This window comes from Drosophila nasuta, chromosome 3 (assembly GCF_023558535.2).
Source record: "Drosophila nasuta strain 15112-1781.00 chromosome 3, ASM2355853v1, whole genome shotgun sequence".
NCBI lineage: Eukaryota > Metazoa > Arthropoda > Insecta > Diptera > Drosophilidae > Drosophila > Drosophila nasuta.
The window spans coordinates 46,544,157-46,559,346 of NC_083457.1; the positions used below are offsets into that span (position 1 = coordinate 46,544,157).

The window sequence follows — 15,190 nt, forward strand, 5'->3', positions numbered from 1 at the left end:
ATTTCGATAGCTGCCGCCGCAATTGTGCTTTAAATTTATGGAACCAAGACTCAGGAGAAGGAGGAGAACTCAGGGGGGGGAAGAGAGGGAAATGCTTTACGATGGTGCATTTGCAGTGGTGTTCAAGCTAACCGCCTAAAGTGATTGTGATTGTGATTGAGATTGAGATTGTGATTGCAATGCATGCACGGTAAACAGCGTATTCAAAAGCACAAGACGTCAAACACAAACATCCGATCGACGAAGATGTCTTCATGAAGAAAGCTGTAAGGGAAAGAGAGTGTGCGCGACTTTGAAATACCCAATAAAATTGTTTGTTTGCATTTATTTATAGATGTATAAGTACTCAGAACGAAAAACAAAACATGTTAAGAAGTATATATTGCAAATCTTAATTTTGAAAAATTTTCAATCTTAAAAAAAATCTTGAAGCCGAAATTCTCTATTGAACAAATCTTAAAACAAGATTTCAAAGTTAAATTTCTATTTTAAGATTTATAAAGTCTTTTCTTAAGATTAAAATCTTGCTTTTATACATAAAGAATGAAAATTTTGACTAAAAAAGTTGTTGATCTTAAACAATCGTAAACCTAGTTTTCAAATATTAAATTTGCATTTTAGGACAAGATAAATTTTATTTTGAAATCTTGCTTCAAGAATCATTTATTCGATACGAAAAGACAAAATGAACTTCTAAAAACTGAAATCAATATCTAGAGCTAAAATTCTTTCAACCTCAATTAGCATTTTAAAATTAAAAGATCTTATTTTAAAATTAAAATCTTTTTTTTGGAATCCATTCCATACAGAGTGAATATATTACCTACTAAAAACTAGAATCAAAGTCGATCTTAAAAAAAATCTTCAAACGAGAATTTCATATTGAAAAAATTTTAATTTGTTGTATAAAATACTTTAAGGTAAATATGTTTTGCTTTTATTTATAGAATCTTCTCTTTGAGAATAACTATTAAATATTTTGAAAATTGAAATTATTATAATGAATGCTAAGTTCTTTAAAGCTTATGATTCATTTTTTTATATAAATCTAATTCAAGTCAACTCAAAAATTGCAAATTATAAAAAATATCTTTCATAAGTTTATTGCCAAATATATACTCTCTTTCTACTACCTGTTGCACTCACTCATCATACCCTTCCACACTTTCAAGTCAAGTAGTCTCTAACAAGGCCAAGTCGACAAACAGAAGCCAAATGAGCTTGTCTCTCTCTCATCGCTGAAGCCATCGCATGGCCGGAAACTGTCTGGTGACGATGTCAACTTCGTCGGCTTCTGCGGTCTCTAATCAAAGCCAAGTGCAACTGCTTGAGCTGCAACTGTAGGGCCTGTGACGGTGTCGATCAAACGCGGCCGAATCGATTCTTTGGGTCAAACACAAAGAGAGAGAACGATGCTATGCGATGCGATGCGAAGCGTTGCCTTAATCCAAAGTGGCTACTGAGTTGCCTAGTTGCAGGTACTCATTCTTGCAAAAGTGCAAACACTTCTTATGGCATTTGGTCAACAACACTTTGCTTCGCCAGCTACTGATCTCTCTCAGTCTCTCTCTTTCTCTCTGTTTCTCATCCATCGAAACTTTACGCAGCTCATATTGCTGCTGTCAATCTCCTGTGGCAAATAAACTCGAGTGTCTCGATATGCAAATAACCAAATATTTACTGTCCGCTTATTAAGTGAGTAACAGCGGTCAGCGACTGAGCATCAACAGCAACAGCAACAACAACAACATCAACAGCAGCGTTCTTCTTCACACTGAGTCATTCAGCTGTGCATTGCAAATTGTTTGCTTTGCCTGTTTAATCGCTTTAATGGCTAGGCAATTAACATTTTTTCAACCAAAGTGGTAGCCACAAAATTACTAAAATCATAAAAACAAAACGACTTGCTTACAAGTGTACAAAATGTTGCGAAACATTTCAATTTAAACACGCGCCTTGAATTTTTAAACTTCAACGTTTATAGTAGCGCCATCTATGGCTCGAATTTTGCTGCTCTCTGCGAAAACTAACAACACTAGCAACTGAAACGTCAGTGATGCCACTTGAGATATTTACAGCTAGGTTTTAGAGAAATTAGCTAAGTTTCCTGATTCGAATACAAAAACACGAAATTTTCTTAGAAAACACCCCATTTAATTCGTTTTTTAAGCATTTCATGGAAATATGCACTAAACTCAATATGTCACAATAATGCAGCTATAACTTTACCCATTCATTCTTCATTACAATAAATATACAAGTATCGTAATTATTAAAACTGCACTGGCGCCAATTAGGCTGACTGGTGTGTACAGAGCTAACATTTATAAAATGTTATTTAAACAACTACTCTTGTTACCACACACTTAATTAGTCGCCTCATTGGTCAGGGCGCTTACAAACTAAACAATTGCAGGTGGGACACACGGCTATTCAGCATCAGACAACAGCAACAACGACAGTGACAATAACATCAAGGCATTTGTTGTTATTGTTGTTTTTGCTCCACATCCAAACTGCTGCCGTGGCCAATTTTGTGTGCTTGCTTTACTCCTTGGACGCCATGTGACCGACCAGATTGCTTGTGATTTTCTCAATTTTCTTTAGATCGGGCATGTTCTCCGCCTTGTATTGTACGCACTGCAATGTAAACAATAATGTTAATAATACACGTTTTTAATCAATTTGCACATTTCGTACCTTGACATTGTCCGTCATTTTGAGCAGTATGTGACCCTTGGAGTGCACGTATTTCATTGTATATCGGCAATTTTGTGGATTCGCCATATACATATTCTCGGCAGCGATTTCAAAATCTTCCCAGTTCTTCACATAAACCATGATGATGATATTCGAAGTTTCTAAATGCAAAATACGAAACTCAGCTGCGAAAGCAAAATGCAACAACGTAAACGTCAAAAGACAGTGTGACCGTTTTTTAATTGTCTAATATACTATTTGCTACTAATACAAAAAACATACCGCTTCCGCAATGAAAATGCAATCTGGTTACACTGGGAAGAACTCCGAGAGTAGCTTCTGATAGTCTTTTCTCGTTTTTTAATACTGGCCGGTGACAAAATTGCTTATTTAATATTTGACTTTATAAGAGACAGCTAATAAGAAAATTTGCTATTCTATAATCCAAATTTTCACAAGCCTGCTGTATAAGTTAATAAGAGCATTTAAATTGTTAAGAAAGTCCTTTAAGTTAGCAGCAGAAACCCATTCAAATAACTGCGCCTTCAATGAGTGAGCTCCCCGTTCTCAACAAAGTAAGACCCAACATGCAGTTGCGGATGTAGTAGTTCTAGTATATTTATCGACAATAAAAAATAAATCTTAAAATTGGAAATGCGGTCACGCTGCAGTCATTCTCTCATTCATCATGAAAATCGTTCGGTCGCCAACAATTTTCCCAATATTTATGCCAAAAATGTGTTAAAAACAAAGTGTTTGTTTGTTATAAATAGTGCATAAGCTTGTGCTATGACAGTGCGGTCATGTCATAAAAATTAAATGCACATGCAATACGTGGTAGGAATGTGCGAAAAACGTAAAACGAAAAAATGAAATCTAGTCAAAAATACGTCGCAAATGGAGGGGGAAAGAGGATGATGATGGATGGCCAAACATAGCCACAGAGCGAAAAAACGCAAATAAGTGACACGCAGAGCAAGATAATGCAATTGTATTTGTAAATAAGCAAGACAAATTAATATACAAAAATATATTCATTGACACTACCATACACACATACGGTGAAAGAGAGAAAGAGATCAAAAATCCAAACGAACTGCACTTGTGTATTACTTGTGAGTGTGTGTGGGCGCATCTCACACACACAATAGCTGGTGTTATTGAGTTGTTGTTGTTTTTGGGGTTGAAAGCTGCATAACGCGTGACGTGTGAGTGTGTGTGTGTGTTTTTGGTAGTGTCTCTATACAACCCCCTTTAAAGTGTCGCACACGTTACAAGTTACAAGTGCCACCTCACACCCACAAATGCGTAATTAGGAAATCGACTCGAGACGAAACAGAAGCCACAAGAGACTCAAAAGAGAGACAACAACTGAACACCAAAAACACCCAAAATGATGGACAACGATGACACAATGCTCAATAACTGTGGTCCACAGTCGGGCGCCGAGACCGTTTATGGCACCGAGGACAACAATATGGTCATGTCGGAGAAGGTACGTTATGTTACGATATGTTTGCTATAATAAACGATATGATTCAACTCACAGTAACGGTTCATTTGCTGATAAGGGGACAATCATATCTATATTGTGTTGTTGTTTCTTATAATTGAAAGCATTTTTGCCCCAGCAGGAAGTGTTATAATCGCAGTTCATGTCTGCACTCTGTCTCTTAAGCTATCTCATTCCTTATTCGCTCTCTCGCTCACTCATTCTCTCTGTCGCCTTGGCTTGTTTATTATGCATCAGCTGACCACAGCCCAAGTCATTGACATTCAAAATACTTGACCAAAAAGGAGTTCAAAAATAGCGAGACATGCAGACACCGCAAAAGAGCAACAGAGAGCGCGAGAGAGAGCGAGAATGAGTACGAAACATAGAAATCAATAAAGAGTCAGTTGCCATAATGTAATGTCGCCTCACGCAATTCCCTTTTCCTTCTTCTTCTTCTTGTTTTACTGCTTCTATGACCAGTTTATTTTTATGTGCATTTCGTCCCCTCCTCTTTTACCCTCCGACCGACGTTTGCCATTTTTCTGGCAATCAAAGCAGCGTCATTGATTTTTGCACTTTATCAGCTTCGTCGCAGGGCTTTTTTAATCGCCATCCATGCAAATGAGCTCATCGACCGACTAAATGAACGACAACGACAAGAACCCTTTAGACATAGACATATGCTTTACTAACCTTATTGACTACCTGTTAATTGTGTTAAAGCCCCTCCCAGTTCTACTGCTCCGTTCAGTTCCGCCCCCAACTCGACTCAACTCAATTTAACTCATTCAAGCGACTCCGTCACAGATGTGACGCATAAGCTTACAAACATTTGCAGCTGAGCAGTAAAACTGGTTTTAACATTTCAGCAACTTCACATGCTCTAGTTGGGTAGTGGGGTATATTAGTTTAGTGCTAATTGTAAATAAATGTTTAAGTCTCGAGGAAGTATCGAACACGTTTCTTTCAGATTGCAAAGAGAACCTATTAGAAGAATAATTGTATAGCTATAAAATCGATATTTAAAATAATTTCAAACATTTTCATTATGATAGTAATAATCATATAAATTACTTCTTTAATTATTTGAAAAAGTTTGTTGTTTAAGTGAAAAAGGTTCGTAATTATCAGAAACCTTATGACATGAACTATAAATATATATGAATCAGCATCAGAAACGTAGTAAACTTAGTCACATTAGTCTGTATTAATACCTTGGTCGTAGTAACGTTGGAAGATTACGGGATTACATAAAGATTGCATTAATTTATATAAAAGTCAAATTGCGATGATTGTGTATATAAACACTATTAGCACATTTTTTAAAAATAATATTTTGCTCGCTTACTTCAAAAACATTTTTCTCAAAACTCCGGGAATTTCGAATAATGTGCTAACCATTCATAAAAGGTTGTTCAAATCCCTTGCAGAAAAAAACACAATTTTGGGTTTAAGTTAAGTAAGCGTAAACGAATTTGAACTTAAAAATTACTGTTCATATTAACTCAAACAAAAGAAAATAGTTAGTTGTACTCCAAGCTTTACTGTAGCTTTCTTACATTTCACTAAAAACGGGTAGCGGGTATTTTATAGTCAAACCCTCTTAAGCAGCTTTATCACTTGTCTATGCATGATTTGCTGCTGGCCTTATAAGTCGAAGTTGTGTGGATCGGAGTCTAGCCTTGAGTAAGACATTACTTTGGGGGCTTCTAAAATGCGGAAAGAGAGTCACGACTGATTGAATTTAAAACATTTCCAATTCAATTATGATTTTTATATATTTTCTTATATGTGTTTAAACTAAATTTTATTTTAACTCTAAAATTTTAAAACATTATTTAATTTTTTATATTCAATGCCATTTCACCCATTCCTCATTTATTCATTGCACTATGTGGGATTTAACCTGATTTATTTTGTGTTTTATATTCATTTTTAAATGTAAATTAAAATACCAATTTTTTGTTGTTAATTTTTGGTTTTTTATGTGTCCTTTTCTCTTCTTTTTCTTTCTCTTTCAGAATGAACAGGTTGTCAGCATCGTGAGTTCAAAATTTTGTTGGTGGTTTTTTTGTTTTGTAATTATTGTTGTCACTCACTTTATTCGTTTTCTTTCTAATTGCACGATATTTAAATTTTAAATTTGTTTATTTCGTTTGTGTATAACTTCTACTCTCCTAATTTGTTACGCTCTGCACTATCTGAGCTTTGTTTTGCATTTTGTTTTTGTTTTTTATTTGTTTTTTTCTACCTAACAAAATGGCATGGGAAGTTTTTAACTTTGACCTTTCAGCTTTCCCATCTCCTCCTCTATCTTACTTAACTTAACTATATATTTTTTTTTTGGAAACATCTCTTGTTGTTGGCAACGCATGACTTGCGTTTTCATTAGGCCACAATTTCCAGCGCTTTCATTTACAATTTCATTCATAAAAATAATAATAAAAACAAAAGCAGCCGCAAACCGCGAATACGATACTTGGCATTTAATTAGCCATTAAAGTGCGCCCATCTTTCTCTAGCTCTGTCTCTAACACACTCTCTATCTTTCTCTCTCTTTCTCTTTTTGTCTTGTTGTCGTTGTTGTTGTTGTGAATGTCTGAATTGCAAACGTTTTGAAACTGATGCCACCCACAAAAATTTAATACTTCAGGTGCAGCAGCTGGCGGGTAGCATTTATCAGGAGTTCGAGCGAATGATCAATCGCTACGATGAGGATGTGGTGAAGAACCTGATGCCGTTGCTGGTGAACGTGCTGGAGTGCCTGGATGCCTCCTATCGCATCAATCAGGAGCAGGACGTTGAGGTGGAGCTGCTGCGCGAGGACAACGAACAGCTTGTCACACAATATGAGCGAGAGAAAAGTGCTCGCAAACAGTCGGAGCAAAAGGTGAGTCGAAGTTGAATTAATTCGAAGTCAGAAGTTAAAACTTTCTCTGCGCAGCTGCTGGAGGCTGAGGACTTGGCCGAGCAGGAGAACAAAGAGCTGGCCAGCCGTCTGGAATCGCTGGAGAGCATTGTGCGCATGCTGGAGCTGAAGCACAAGAACAGCGTGGAGCACGCCAGTCGCCTGGAGGAGCGTGAGACAGACCTCAAGAAGGTGAGCAGTAATCATAGACAATTCATTGAACTTTACTCATTTCAAAAATTTTCTCCTTTTCAGGAATATGCCAGGTTGCATGAACGATACACGGAGTTATTCAAGAACCATGTGGACTACATGGAGCGCACAAAGATGCTAATGGGCTCAACGCATTCGCAGATGAGCACAGCCTCCGATCGCATGGAAGTGAGTCGAGCACGTCTCAATCCCGTCGCACGCAGCTCGGGTCCCGTTTCCTATGGCTTTGCATCGCTGGAGAACTCGGTGATGCTCGACACGGAGACGATTTGCAGTGTCGGCAGTCAGTCGGATGACTCGGGTCCGCCTTCGCTGCAGAATGAGCTCGACAATTTGGCTGGCACTGTGGAACGTGGTGCAGCAACAGATGCGTTGCAGCAACAACATCAAGCGACATCGCCACAGAGTCCCGACATCAGTCCCGTTGTGCCAAATGTGCCCGCAAATGGTAGGTGGAGATATCTAGAGCAACTGATCTGGTTGATCCATTAGCTAACCTGTAACTGCAACTCGTACTAATTTTCCGACAATTTTCTACTTTCTTTTGTGTTTGTGTTAACTTCACTAAAAATCAAAACCAAAAAAAAACAAATCGAACCCACCAAAAAAACTAAAACAATTCCCCCAGTTGGTCGATCGACCACGAAGAAGGAGCAACGGTCGGACAATAACCTATACCAAGAGTTGTCCTTCCAGGATAATGAAGAGAGCGAAGAGAATGAGATTGTCACAGGTAAGAAGAGGTGGCTTCCAGCTGCCTGTTCTTCGCACGCGTTTGTCTTTTGAAATGTATCCCAATACTCAATTCAATGCCTTGTTTTCATCTCTCTTTTTTTTCTCTCTCTCTCTCTCTGACTTGAATGCACAACAATACGTTACACAATGCACCCAAAAAACACACACAACTGAACTCAACTCAACTAAATCGGAAACTTGCGAATCTGCCTCAAACACACACACACTCTCTCTGTATGTCTTCTGTCTTCCTGTTGCAGGCAGCTGGGTACATCCCGGAGAGTACGCATCCTCAGGTAGGTACCACAACAAGAACAAGAACACAACACTCGATCAAGTTCAAGTCCGCGAACGCGATCGCGAACAACAACAAACTCCACCACCAACACCATATAATTCCTACATATATGGATTCATCTATATAACCTGTAAATACATCAAATATCATACGATTATCGACTGATCAATCAATCAATCAACTGATTCGACTGAAATATGACATCGGAAAAAAGAAATTAATATTTTTGTGATACTCTTATGTGTTGGAATTGATGTGCTCGAGAGAGATACTGTTGTCACAATTGCAAAACCTAATAAAAACTATCTTTATAACCAATTGACCTCTAATGAAAATTTCAATTTCTCTTTTTATGCCGAAACCTCTTAAACTTATTCTCTCAATATCAAATCCCATTTTCCCAAAACAACAAATCTTCTGTACAAAAATACCCACAAAACACAAAACAAACCCAAAACACCGACATGCACAACAAAAAAAAAACAACAAATTTTTTATGATTATGAAGCAAACGACAACTATTTTGGTAAGTTCTGTAGTGTGATATAACTTTGATATTCATACACACACATAGTAAATAGCTATAGTTCCCATATAGTTCATAAACTATCGTAGTCTCTTGTAAGTAGCGTCTCTATTTGAACTTTCTCTCTTCCACACATTGATCTTTACCTTTTACGTTTGGTGTCAGTGGGTGAGCTAGCCATATAATGGATATTGGGGTTAATCATAGTTTGGTTTTCAGTTGACATTATTATTTGTAGATCAGTTTTGTAAACAATTTTTGGTTCAGGTTTTTTTAATTTTTGATTTCGATCTACATCAATTCTTGCGCAAACTTTAATTTAACGTTCCGTTTCTCGTTATTTCACTAATTTACTGACGTTCCACATACGATCCACTTATGTTCCACATCAATATCACCCAAAAGCATGTCCTTTCCCTTCATTCAGATTAACATTTACCCTAATTTATTTCATCTACTTACAATCCACACTTAACATCCACCTGCATTCCACACACACATTTTAATTGGATTTCGTTTGTTCACAATTTACATTTTCATACACTTTCAAATGATGCTAACGACATTCTGAATGCATTTACAGGCATGGGCAAAGAGGTGGAGAACCTCATCATGGAGAACAATGAGCTGCTGGCAACCAAGTAAGTGTGACTAAACCAATCGACCCACTTGGCAATCAATCAATCAATCAAACGTTCATTCAACCGCACAGAAATGCACTCAACATTGTCAAGGACGATTTGATAGTCAAAGTGGATGAGCTGACGGGCGAAATCGAAATTGTGCGCGAAGAGCTGAACGCAATGCAACAGTCGAGAACGAAGCTGCGGCAACGCATCAGTGAGCTGGAGGACGAGCTGAAGAAGGTCAAGGAACAGGTGAAGCAACAAAGTAAGTTTGCAAGTTCGTTTCGAATTTAAATATGCCCAGAAACTAATTCACTTCACCTCTCTCCATTCAAACAGACACCGAACAGGAAGAGAACGATGTGCCGTTGGCGCAACGCAAGCGCTTCACGCGTGTCGAGATGGCCATGGTGCTGATGGAGCGCAATCAGTACAAGGAGAGGCTGATGGAGCTGCAGGAGGCGGTGCGTCTCACGGAGATATTGCGCGCCTCGCGCACAGTCGACAACTTGGACAAGAAGTCGAAGCAAAGCATTTGGAAATATTTTAGCAATCTTTTTACGTAAGTCTTTTGTAATTTGTTCAACGATTTTCTATTGATTATTTTCCTTACTTTCAGCCCTTCCAATCGCCCGACGGAACGCGTTGCCGACGGGCTTGGAGGGGGGCCGATGTTTCGTCACACAGGCGGAGGAAGCCCTGCCCACAGCCATGGATCACCCAGCCGTGGAGGAAGCGACAATCGCCTTGCCCTAGCCGGTGCCCATCCGCCGCCGCATCCGGCCAGCGCCGGACTCGCCAATGCGCTAATCATGGCCAAGGACTATGCGGAGGAAGGCAGTTCGGAACGCATTAGCGCCCGGAGGCGTGAACAGTATCGTCAGCTGCGTGCCCATGTGCAAAAGGAGGACGGACGCTTGCATGCCTACGGCTGGAGTCTGCCCATCAACAAGACCAATCAGGATGCGAATCCGAGTCGCCATTCTGGCGGTGTCCCAGTGCCCGTCTATTGTAATCCACTCGCAGAGGCATCGCCACACATGAAGGTCTTTTGTGCCGCGGGCGTCAATCTTCAGGGCGGCTTCACCAAGGATGGCCAATCGCTGATACCCGCCGACTCGCCGTATGCGCCACGCTCGACGCTCAAAATCGCTGAGATTACTAGTCCAACGGCCGAGCAAAGCGCCGAGGCGCTGGATCGCCAAATGGCGCGGGCCAGCCTCGAGACTCTGGAGCCGGAGACGCAGCTCAGTTCGTATGTTTGGATCTGCACAAGTACTCACGGCGCAAGCACTGTGAGTGTGGTGGATGCGAATCAATCGGCGACTGTGCTGGATGCATTTCCCATCTGTGCATCGCATCTACTCTGCATAGCCTCGGTTCAGGGTGCCATGGAGAGTGACTATGCGCTGCTGGAGCAATCAGAAGTGGTCAAGGCCGGTGAGATGCTGCAGCGACCGGGCGAAGGTGCCGAACTCCTGGGCAAGGTGGAGTTTATACGCGTGCGTCCCAAAGCGGATCAGAACAGCAACAGCAAGCAGCACTCGCAGGAGGATGGCGATGACGCAGCGACAGCAGCAGCAGCCACAGCAGTTGCTGTGCCTGGCGTGGCTGAGGCCAAGGAGGCAACCGAGAAGTCCAATGAGCAGTTGCCTGCGGTGGATGCAGCCGAACCTTTGGGCAATGTGGAGGCTATCAAGATACGTCAGGCGTTGCCTGGAGCACCGCAACGCTTGCCCAGCAACAGCAGCGAGAGCAACAATCAGGCGAACAACAACAACAACAGCAGCAACAGTTCGCAGTTTACGATCAAGTCGCTGAATCCCATACTGGGTACCAAGGAGCGTGATGAACCCGCCATGAGTTCGGTGGGACCGACAATGTGGCTGGGTGACCAGGAGGGTTGGCTATATGTCCACAGCAGCGTGGGAAGGTGGCACGAGTGTCTGCACAAGGTGCTCTTGCCTGATGCGGTGCTGGCGATTGTGCATGTGGAGTCGCGTGTGGTTGTTGCGCTGGCCAATGCTCAGTTGGCTGTGTTTCGCCGCCAAACAGACGGCCAATGGGATCTGAATAGTTATCACCTGGTTACGCTCGGTGATCGCAATCATTCGATACGTTGCCTCTGCGTGGCTGGCGAGCGCATTTGGGCGGCGCATCGCAACAAGATCTTCATTGTTGATCCCATATCGCTCAACATTGTGCACTCGCTGGACGCACATCCGCGCAAGGAGAGCCAAGTGCGACAGATGGCAGCCACAGGTGCCGGCGTTTGGGTTTCCATACGGTAAGTTAATAGGATTAGCAATAAAAAGAAAGAAATTCTTAAGCCCAGTCAGTTGACAAGATGAAGAGAGAAGCCTAAATTAAAGCAAATGTTTATACACTCCGAATTCATAGTTGAGTTGATAAACATAAGTTTCCCCTTCATAAAGCAAAAGATAGCTAAAAAGAGAGAAAGAGATTGAAATGGCAGAAGACAATTCCCAAACAATTCAACTAAAACTTTAACGCACTATGGCATCATCTCCATTTTAACTATCATATATCTTAACCCTTTAATTTTCTGTCCTTATTGCTTTTTATCTTCGTTCTTAGTTTTGCTAAGTCCACAAAGGAAGTCCACAAATTATGTTTGTTCGGTTTGAAGTTGAAAAATTATGAATTCGGAGGAAAAAATCATTTTTGCAAAAAACGCGACTTAAAGAAATGTTTAGTTTTAATATTTCAAACGTTTGTTGTTCGAAATAAAATTACAATCGTGTTGCTGATAGTCTAAAGGTCGCAAAACACAAAACCCAGATCAATGAACAAGCTTTCGTTAGCTTTTTATTGCTTTTATAAAGTATAGGCGATCCAAAGTTGTTGTCCTCTAATTCTCAATCCGTACAAAAGCCAACATTTTGCCAGAACAAACCTTTACTCTTAAAAGATAAGGAAATCAATAGTATATATTTATTTTATTTTTAATTTGAGCACTAAAGTAAGTTAGTATTCTTGAATTGAATAGTATCTTTACCCAATTAGTTTATTCTGGAATTGAATAGCATGAATACCTAATTTTACTAGGCAAGCAAAAGCAAATAATTTGCAGATGTCTCCAAAAAGACTTTTAATATAAATTCTCAAGCTTTCTAAACAATTCACTGTACAGACAACCACAAATTCAACTTATATTTTTATTATAGTATTTTTATTGGTGTTCAATTATTTTATTATATATTGGAATGCAATGAGCCAGAGCAACTAAGGTTTTCATTTTATATTTTCACATTATATTATTATATATATTATATTGTATATATTATTTTATATATTGTATTCTATTTCATTTTCAGTCTGGACTCCACGCTGCGTCTGTACAACACGCATACGTTTGAGCACAAGCAGGACGTGGACATTGAGCCTTACGTGTCCAAGATGCTGGGCACTGGCAAGCTGGGCTTTAGCTTTGTGCGCATCACAGCGCTGATGGTGTCCTGCAATCGCCTCTGGATAGGCACCAGCAATGGTGTCATCATCTCTGTACCGCTTGCAGAGGCGCAACAAAAGTCATGTGAGTCTGAAGTTTACCTCTATCTTTTTTCAATCACCAATCTAATACTCTCTTTCTCATCAGCTGATCCCCATGGCCAAATGCCATTGTGCTGCATGGCCAATGCTCAACTGTCCTTCCACGGTCATCGCGATGCGGTCAAGTTCTTTGTGTCGGTGCCGATGCTGCAACAACCGAATAGCAGCACGTTAACCTTTAGCAACAAACGTCCCGATATGTTGGTCATGTGCGGCGGCGAGGGTTACATCGATTTTCGCATAAGTAAGTGGAGCCAACGGCCGTGCAAGCTCTAGCTTACCCAGAACAGAGATCAGATCAGATCTCTAAAAAAGTAAAGCCGCCAAAACGCGACCAGCTTTCTACTACACACAAACAAAAATAATGTGCAAATGCAAATTGTATAATCGTTCCATATTCCTCCTGCAGGACATGATAAATTCGATGCTAGTGATAATGCAGCGCATTTGATAGTTTGGAAAGTCGATACGTAAGCCTTTTGCATTTTTTTTTTGATTTTGACTTTTTGTTTTTGATTTCGATTTTGCGTTCTGTATCTTTTGATTTGCATCGATTACTTTTTTGATTATTTTTTTTGCTTCGTTTTGTAAACGTTTTTTATTATTCGTAATCGCATTCGTATTCGTTGATTTAATCGCATTTTCTTTTTGTTGTTTAACCTGCCAACGGCCGAGCGTAGTACCTTCAATTTGTAGTGCTCAGCTTCGGCTCAGCGCCTCCGTGGACGGCTTCCTCTTGTAGCTTGTAGCTAGGCACAAGTTCAAATTGGAATGCAGCATTTTAACTGAGCCCCGAGTGCCGTGACCTGTGTTGTGACCTGATTCAGTACCCGACCCCCGTTAAGGTTTATGCGAATACTTTATGTTCAATGTTTTATTTTCGTTCTGTTGCAAATTTTGACATCACTTTCCTGTATATGTTTTGTGCACCTTATCACGTTCTTATCAGTTCCAAAAATCCACCAAAAATCCACACACTGGTCACACGTGGTGTCCTTGTAAAATGTCCTACTCGAATCAAAGGAACAATTATATAAAAAAATATATCTCCGAACTTGTGTATATAAATGAATTCTAATTCTAATTCTGTGCCATATTTCTATTGATCTAGTTTTCAACTCGGAGCAAAGGCAAAAGCTTAAGCCAAAGACTCACACTTTTACTTAAACGCGGTGTTTAACTTATTATTATGGTATTAGTTCTTGATCTTTTTGCTTTTTATTTTAACAATTCTATTTTATTTCAATTTAATATTATTTATTATCTTTTAAATTGTAAAGAAATCTTGGCTTACTTACAAACTACCAAACAATACGCGCACTTTCAGTTTAAAAGAACAAAACAAAAATAATACTAATCTAAAACTAAACAAAAAATACTCCAAGTAGCTTTGCAGCAAATTAAAATAATAGATTAAACAATAATAATTATAATATTCCAATGCTTTTCTGTAATATACTATATGAGAAATCTTTCATGATCCTTTGTAGTTGTGTTTCGCTGCAGCACTAACTATGTGTAAATAGTGTATAATTAATTATGATCAATGATTGCTAATGATGTTTTATCGCATTTTACAGATGACAATGACATGGAAAACAGTATTCAACTGGAACCAAATCAAACGATCGAAAATCGAGGCGATAAGAGTTATTTAATTGTGTGGCATGTTAGTCAACGTTAAATCTAATTAACAATTATACCCGGTACACATTTCCGATACCATAAAGTATATATATTCCTGATCTATATCTGTCCGACAGTTATAACTCCTAAATATTGAGTTACCAGCGTTTTTCTTTTAAATATTTCAAGAAAATTTCTTTACGATTGAAGATTGTATCGAGTACCGGGTATCGGACAGTCGAACGCCATCGACTGTGGAATTCTTAACTGTTAACTTTGCTTTAAGTCGATATGAATATATTTATAAACAAGTTATGGAGAGATACCAACTCTTAAGGGCTAGCAAAAATAACACCGTACTTTAGTTTCTATTAATACACCCAAAATTTATTTAACTAATTCAGTGCGCCGCAGCATTGCCTAAAAAAAGAGAAAATACACAATTGGGTCGTAACACATTTTTAGTTAAAAATAACACACACAAATTGTG

The 15,190-nt window shown here is 39.3% G+C and overlaps 3 protein-coding genes across 14 annotated transcripts in view; 2 read left to right on the forward strand and 1 right to left on the reverse strand.

Annotated features, from left to right (window-relative positions):
- Positions 1-15,190, forward strand: part of LOC132792041 (protein ECT2) — a 55,373-nt gene that overhangs the window by 17,312 nt on the left and 22,871 nt on the right. The gene's annotated exons all lie outside the window — the stretch shown is intronic.
- LOC132792049 (signal recognition particle 9 kDa protein) lies at positions 2,225-2,997 on the reverse strand. Its single transcript, XM_060801263.1, has 3 exons — positions 2,983-2,997; positions 2,701-2,885; positions 2,225-2,640 (listed from the first exon to the last, which is right to left on the reverse strand). Exons 2-3 carry the CDS (start codon positions 2,839-2,841, stop codon positions 2,548-2,550), a joined length of 234 nt encoding a protein of 77 aa, XP_060657246.1. The 5' UTR covers positions 2,842-2,885; positions 2,983-2,997; the 3' UTR covers positions 2,225-2,547.
- Positions 3,361-15,136, forward strand: LOC132792043 (JNK-interacting protein 3). 12 transcript variants are annotated; one of them, XR_009632962.1, is made up of 17 exons: positions 3,361-4,195; positions 6,217-6,237; positions 6,849-7,085; positions 7,140-7,295; positions 7,359-7,764; positions 7,945-8,049; positions 8,312-8,347; positions 8,858-8,875; positions 9,459-9,516; positions 9,588-9,766; positions 9,841-10,063; positions 10,121-11,788; positions 12,840-13,057; positions 13,121-13,318; positions 13,484-13,544; positions 13,755-13,919; positions 14,655-14,741. XR_009632962.1 is itself a non-coding variant. In XM_060801253.1 (16 exons), exons 1-16 carry the CDS (start codon positions 4,094-4,096, stop codon positions 14,656-14,658), a joined length of 3,690 nt encoding a protein of 1,229 aa, XP_060657236.1. In that variant the 5' UTR covers positions 3,361-4,093; the 3' UTR covers positions 14,659-14,746. The 12 variants fall into 12 exon arrangements, 9 of the variants coding, with proteins under 9 accessions (XP_060657236.1, XP_060657238.1, XP_060657237.1 ...); XM_060801253.1 differs by lacking the exon at positions 13,755-13,919 and having other exon boundaries at positions 14,655-14,746; XR_009632963.1 differs by lacking the exon at positions 6,217-6,237 and having other exon boundaries at positions 3,362-4,195.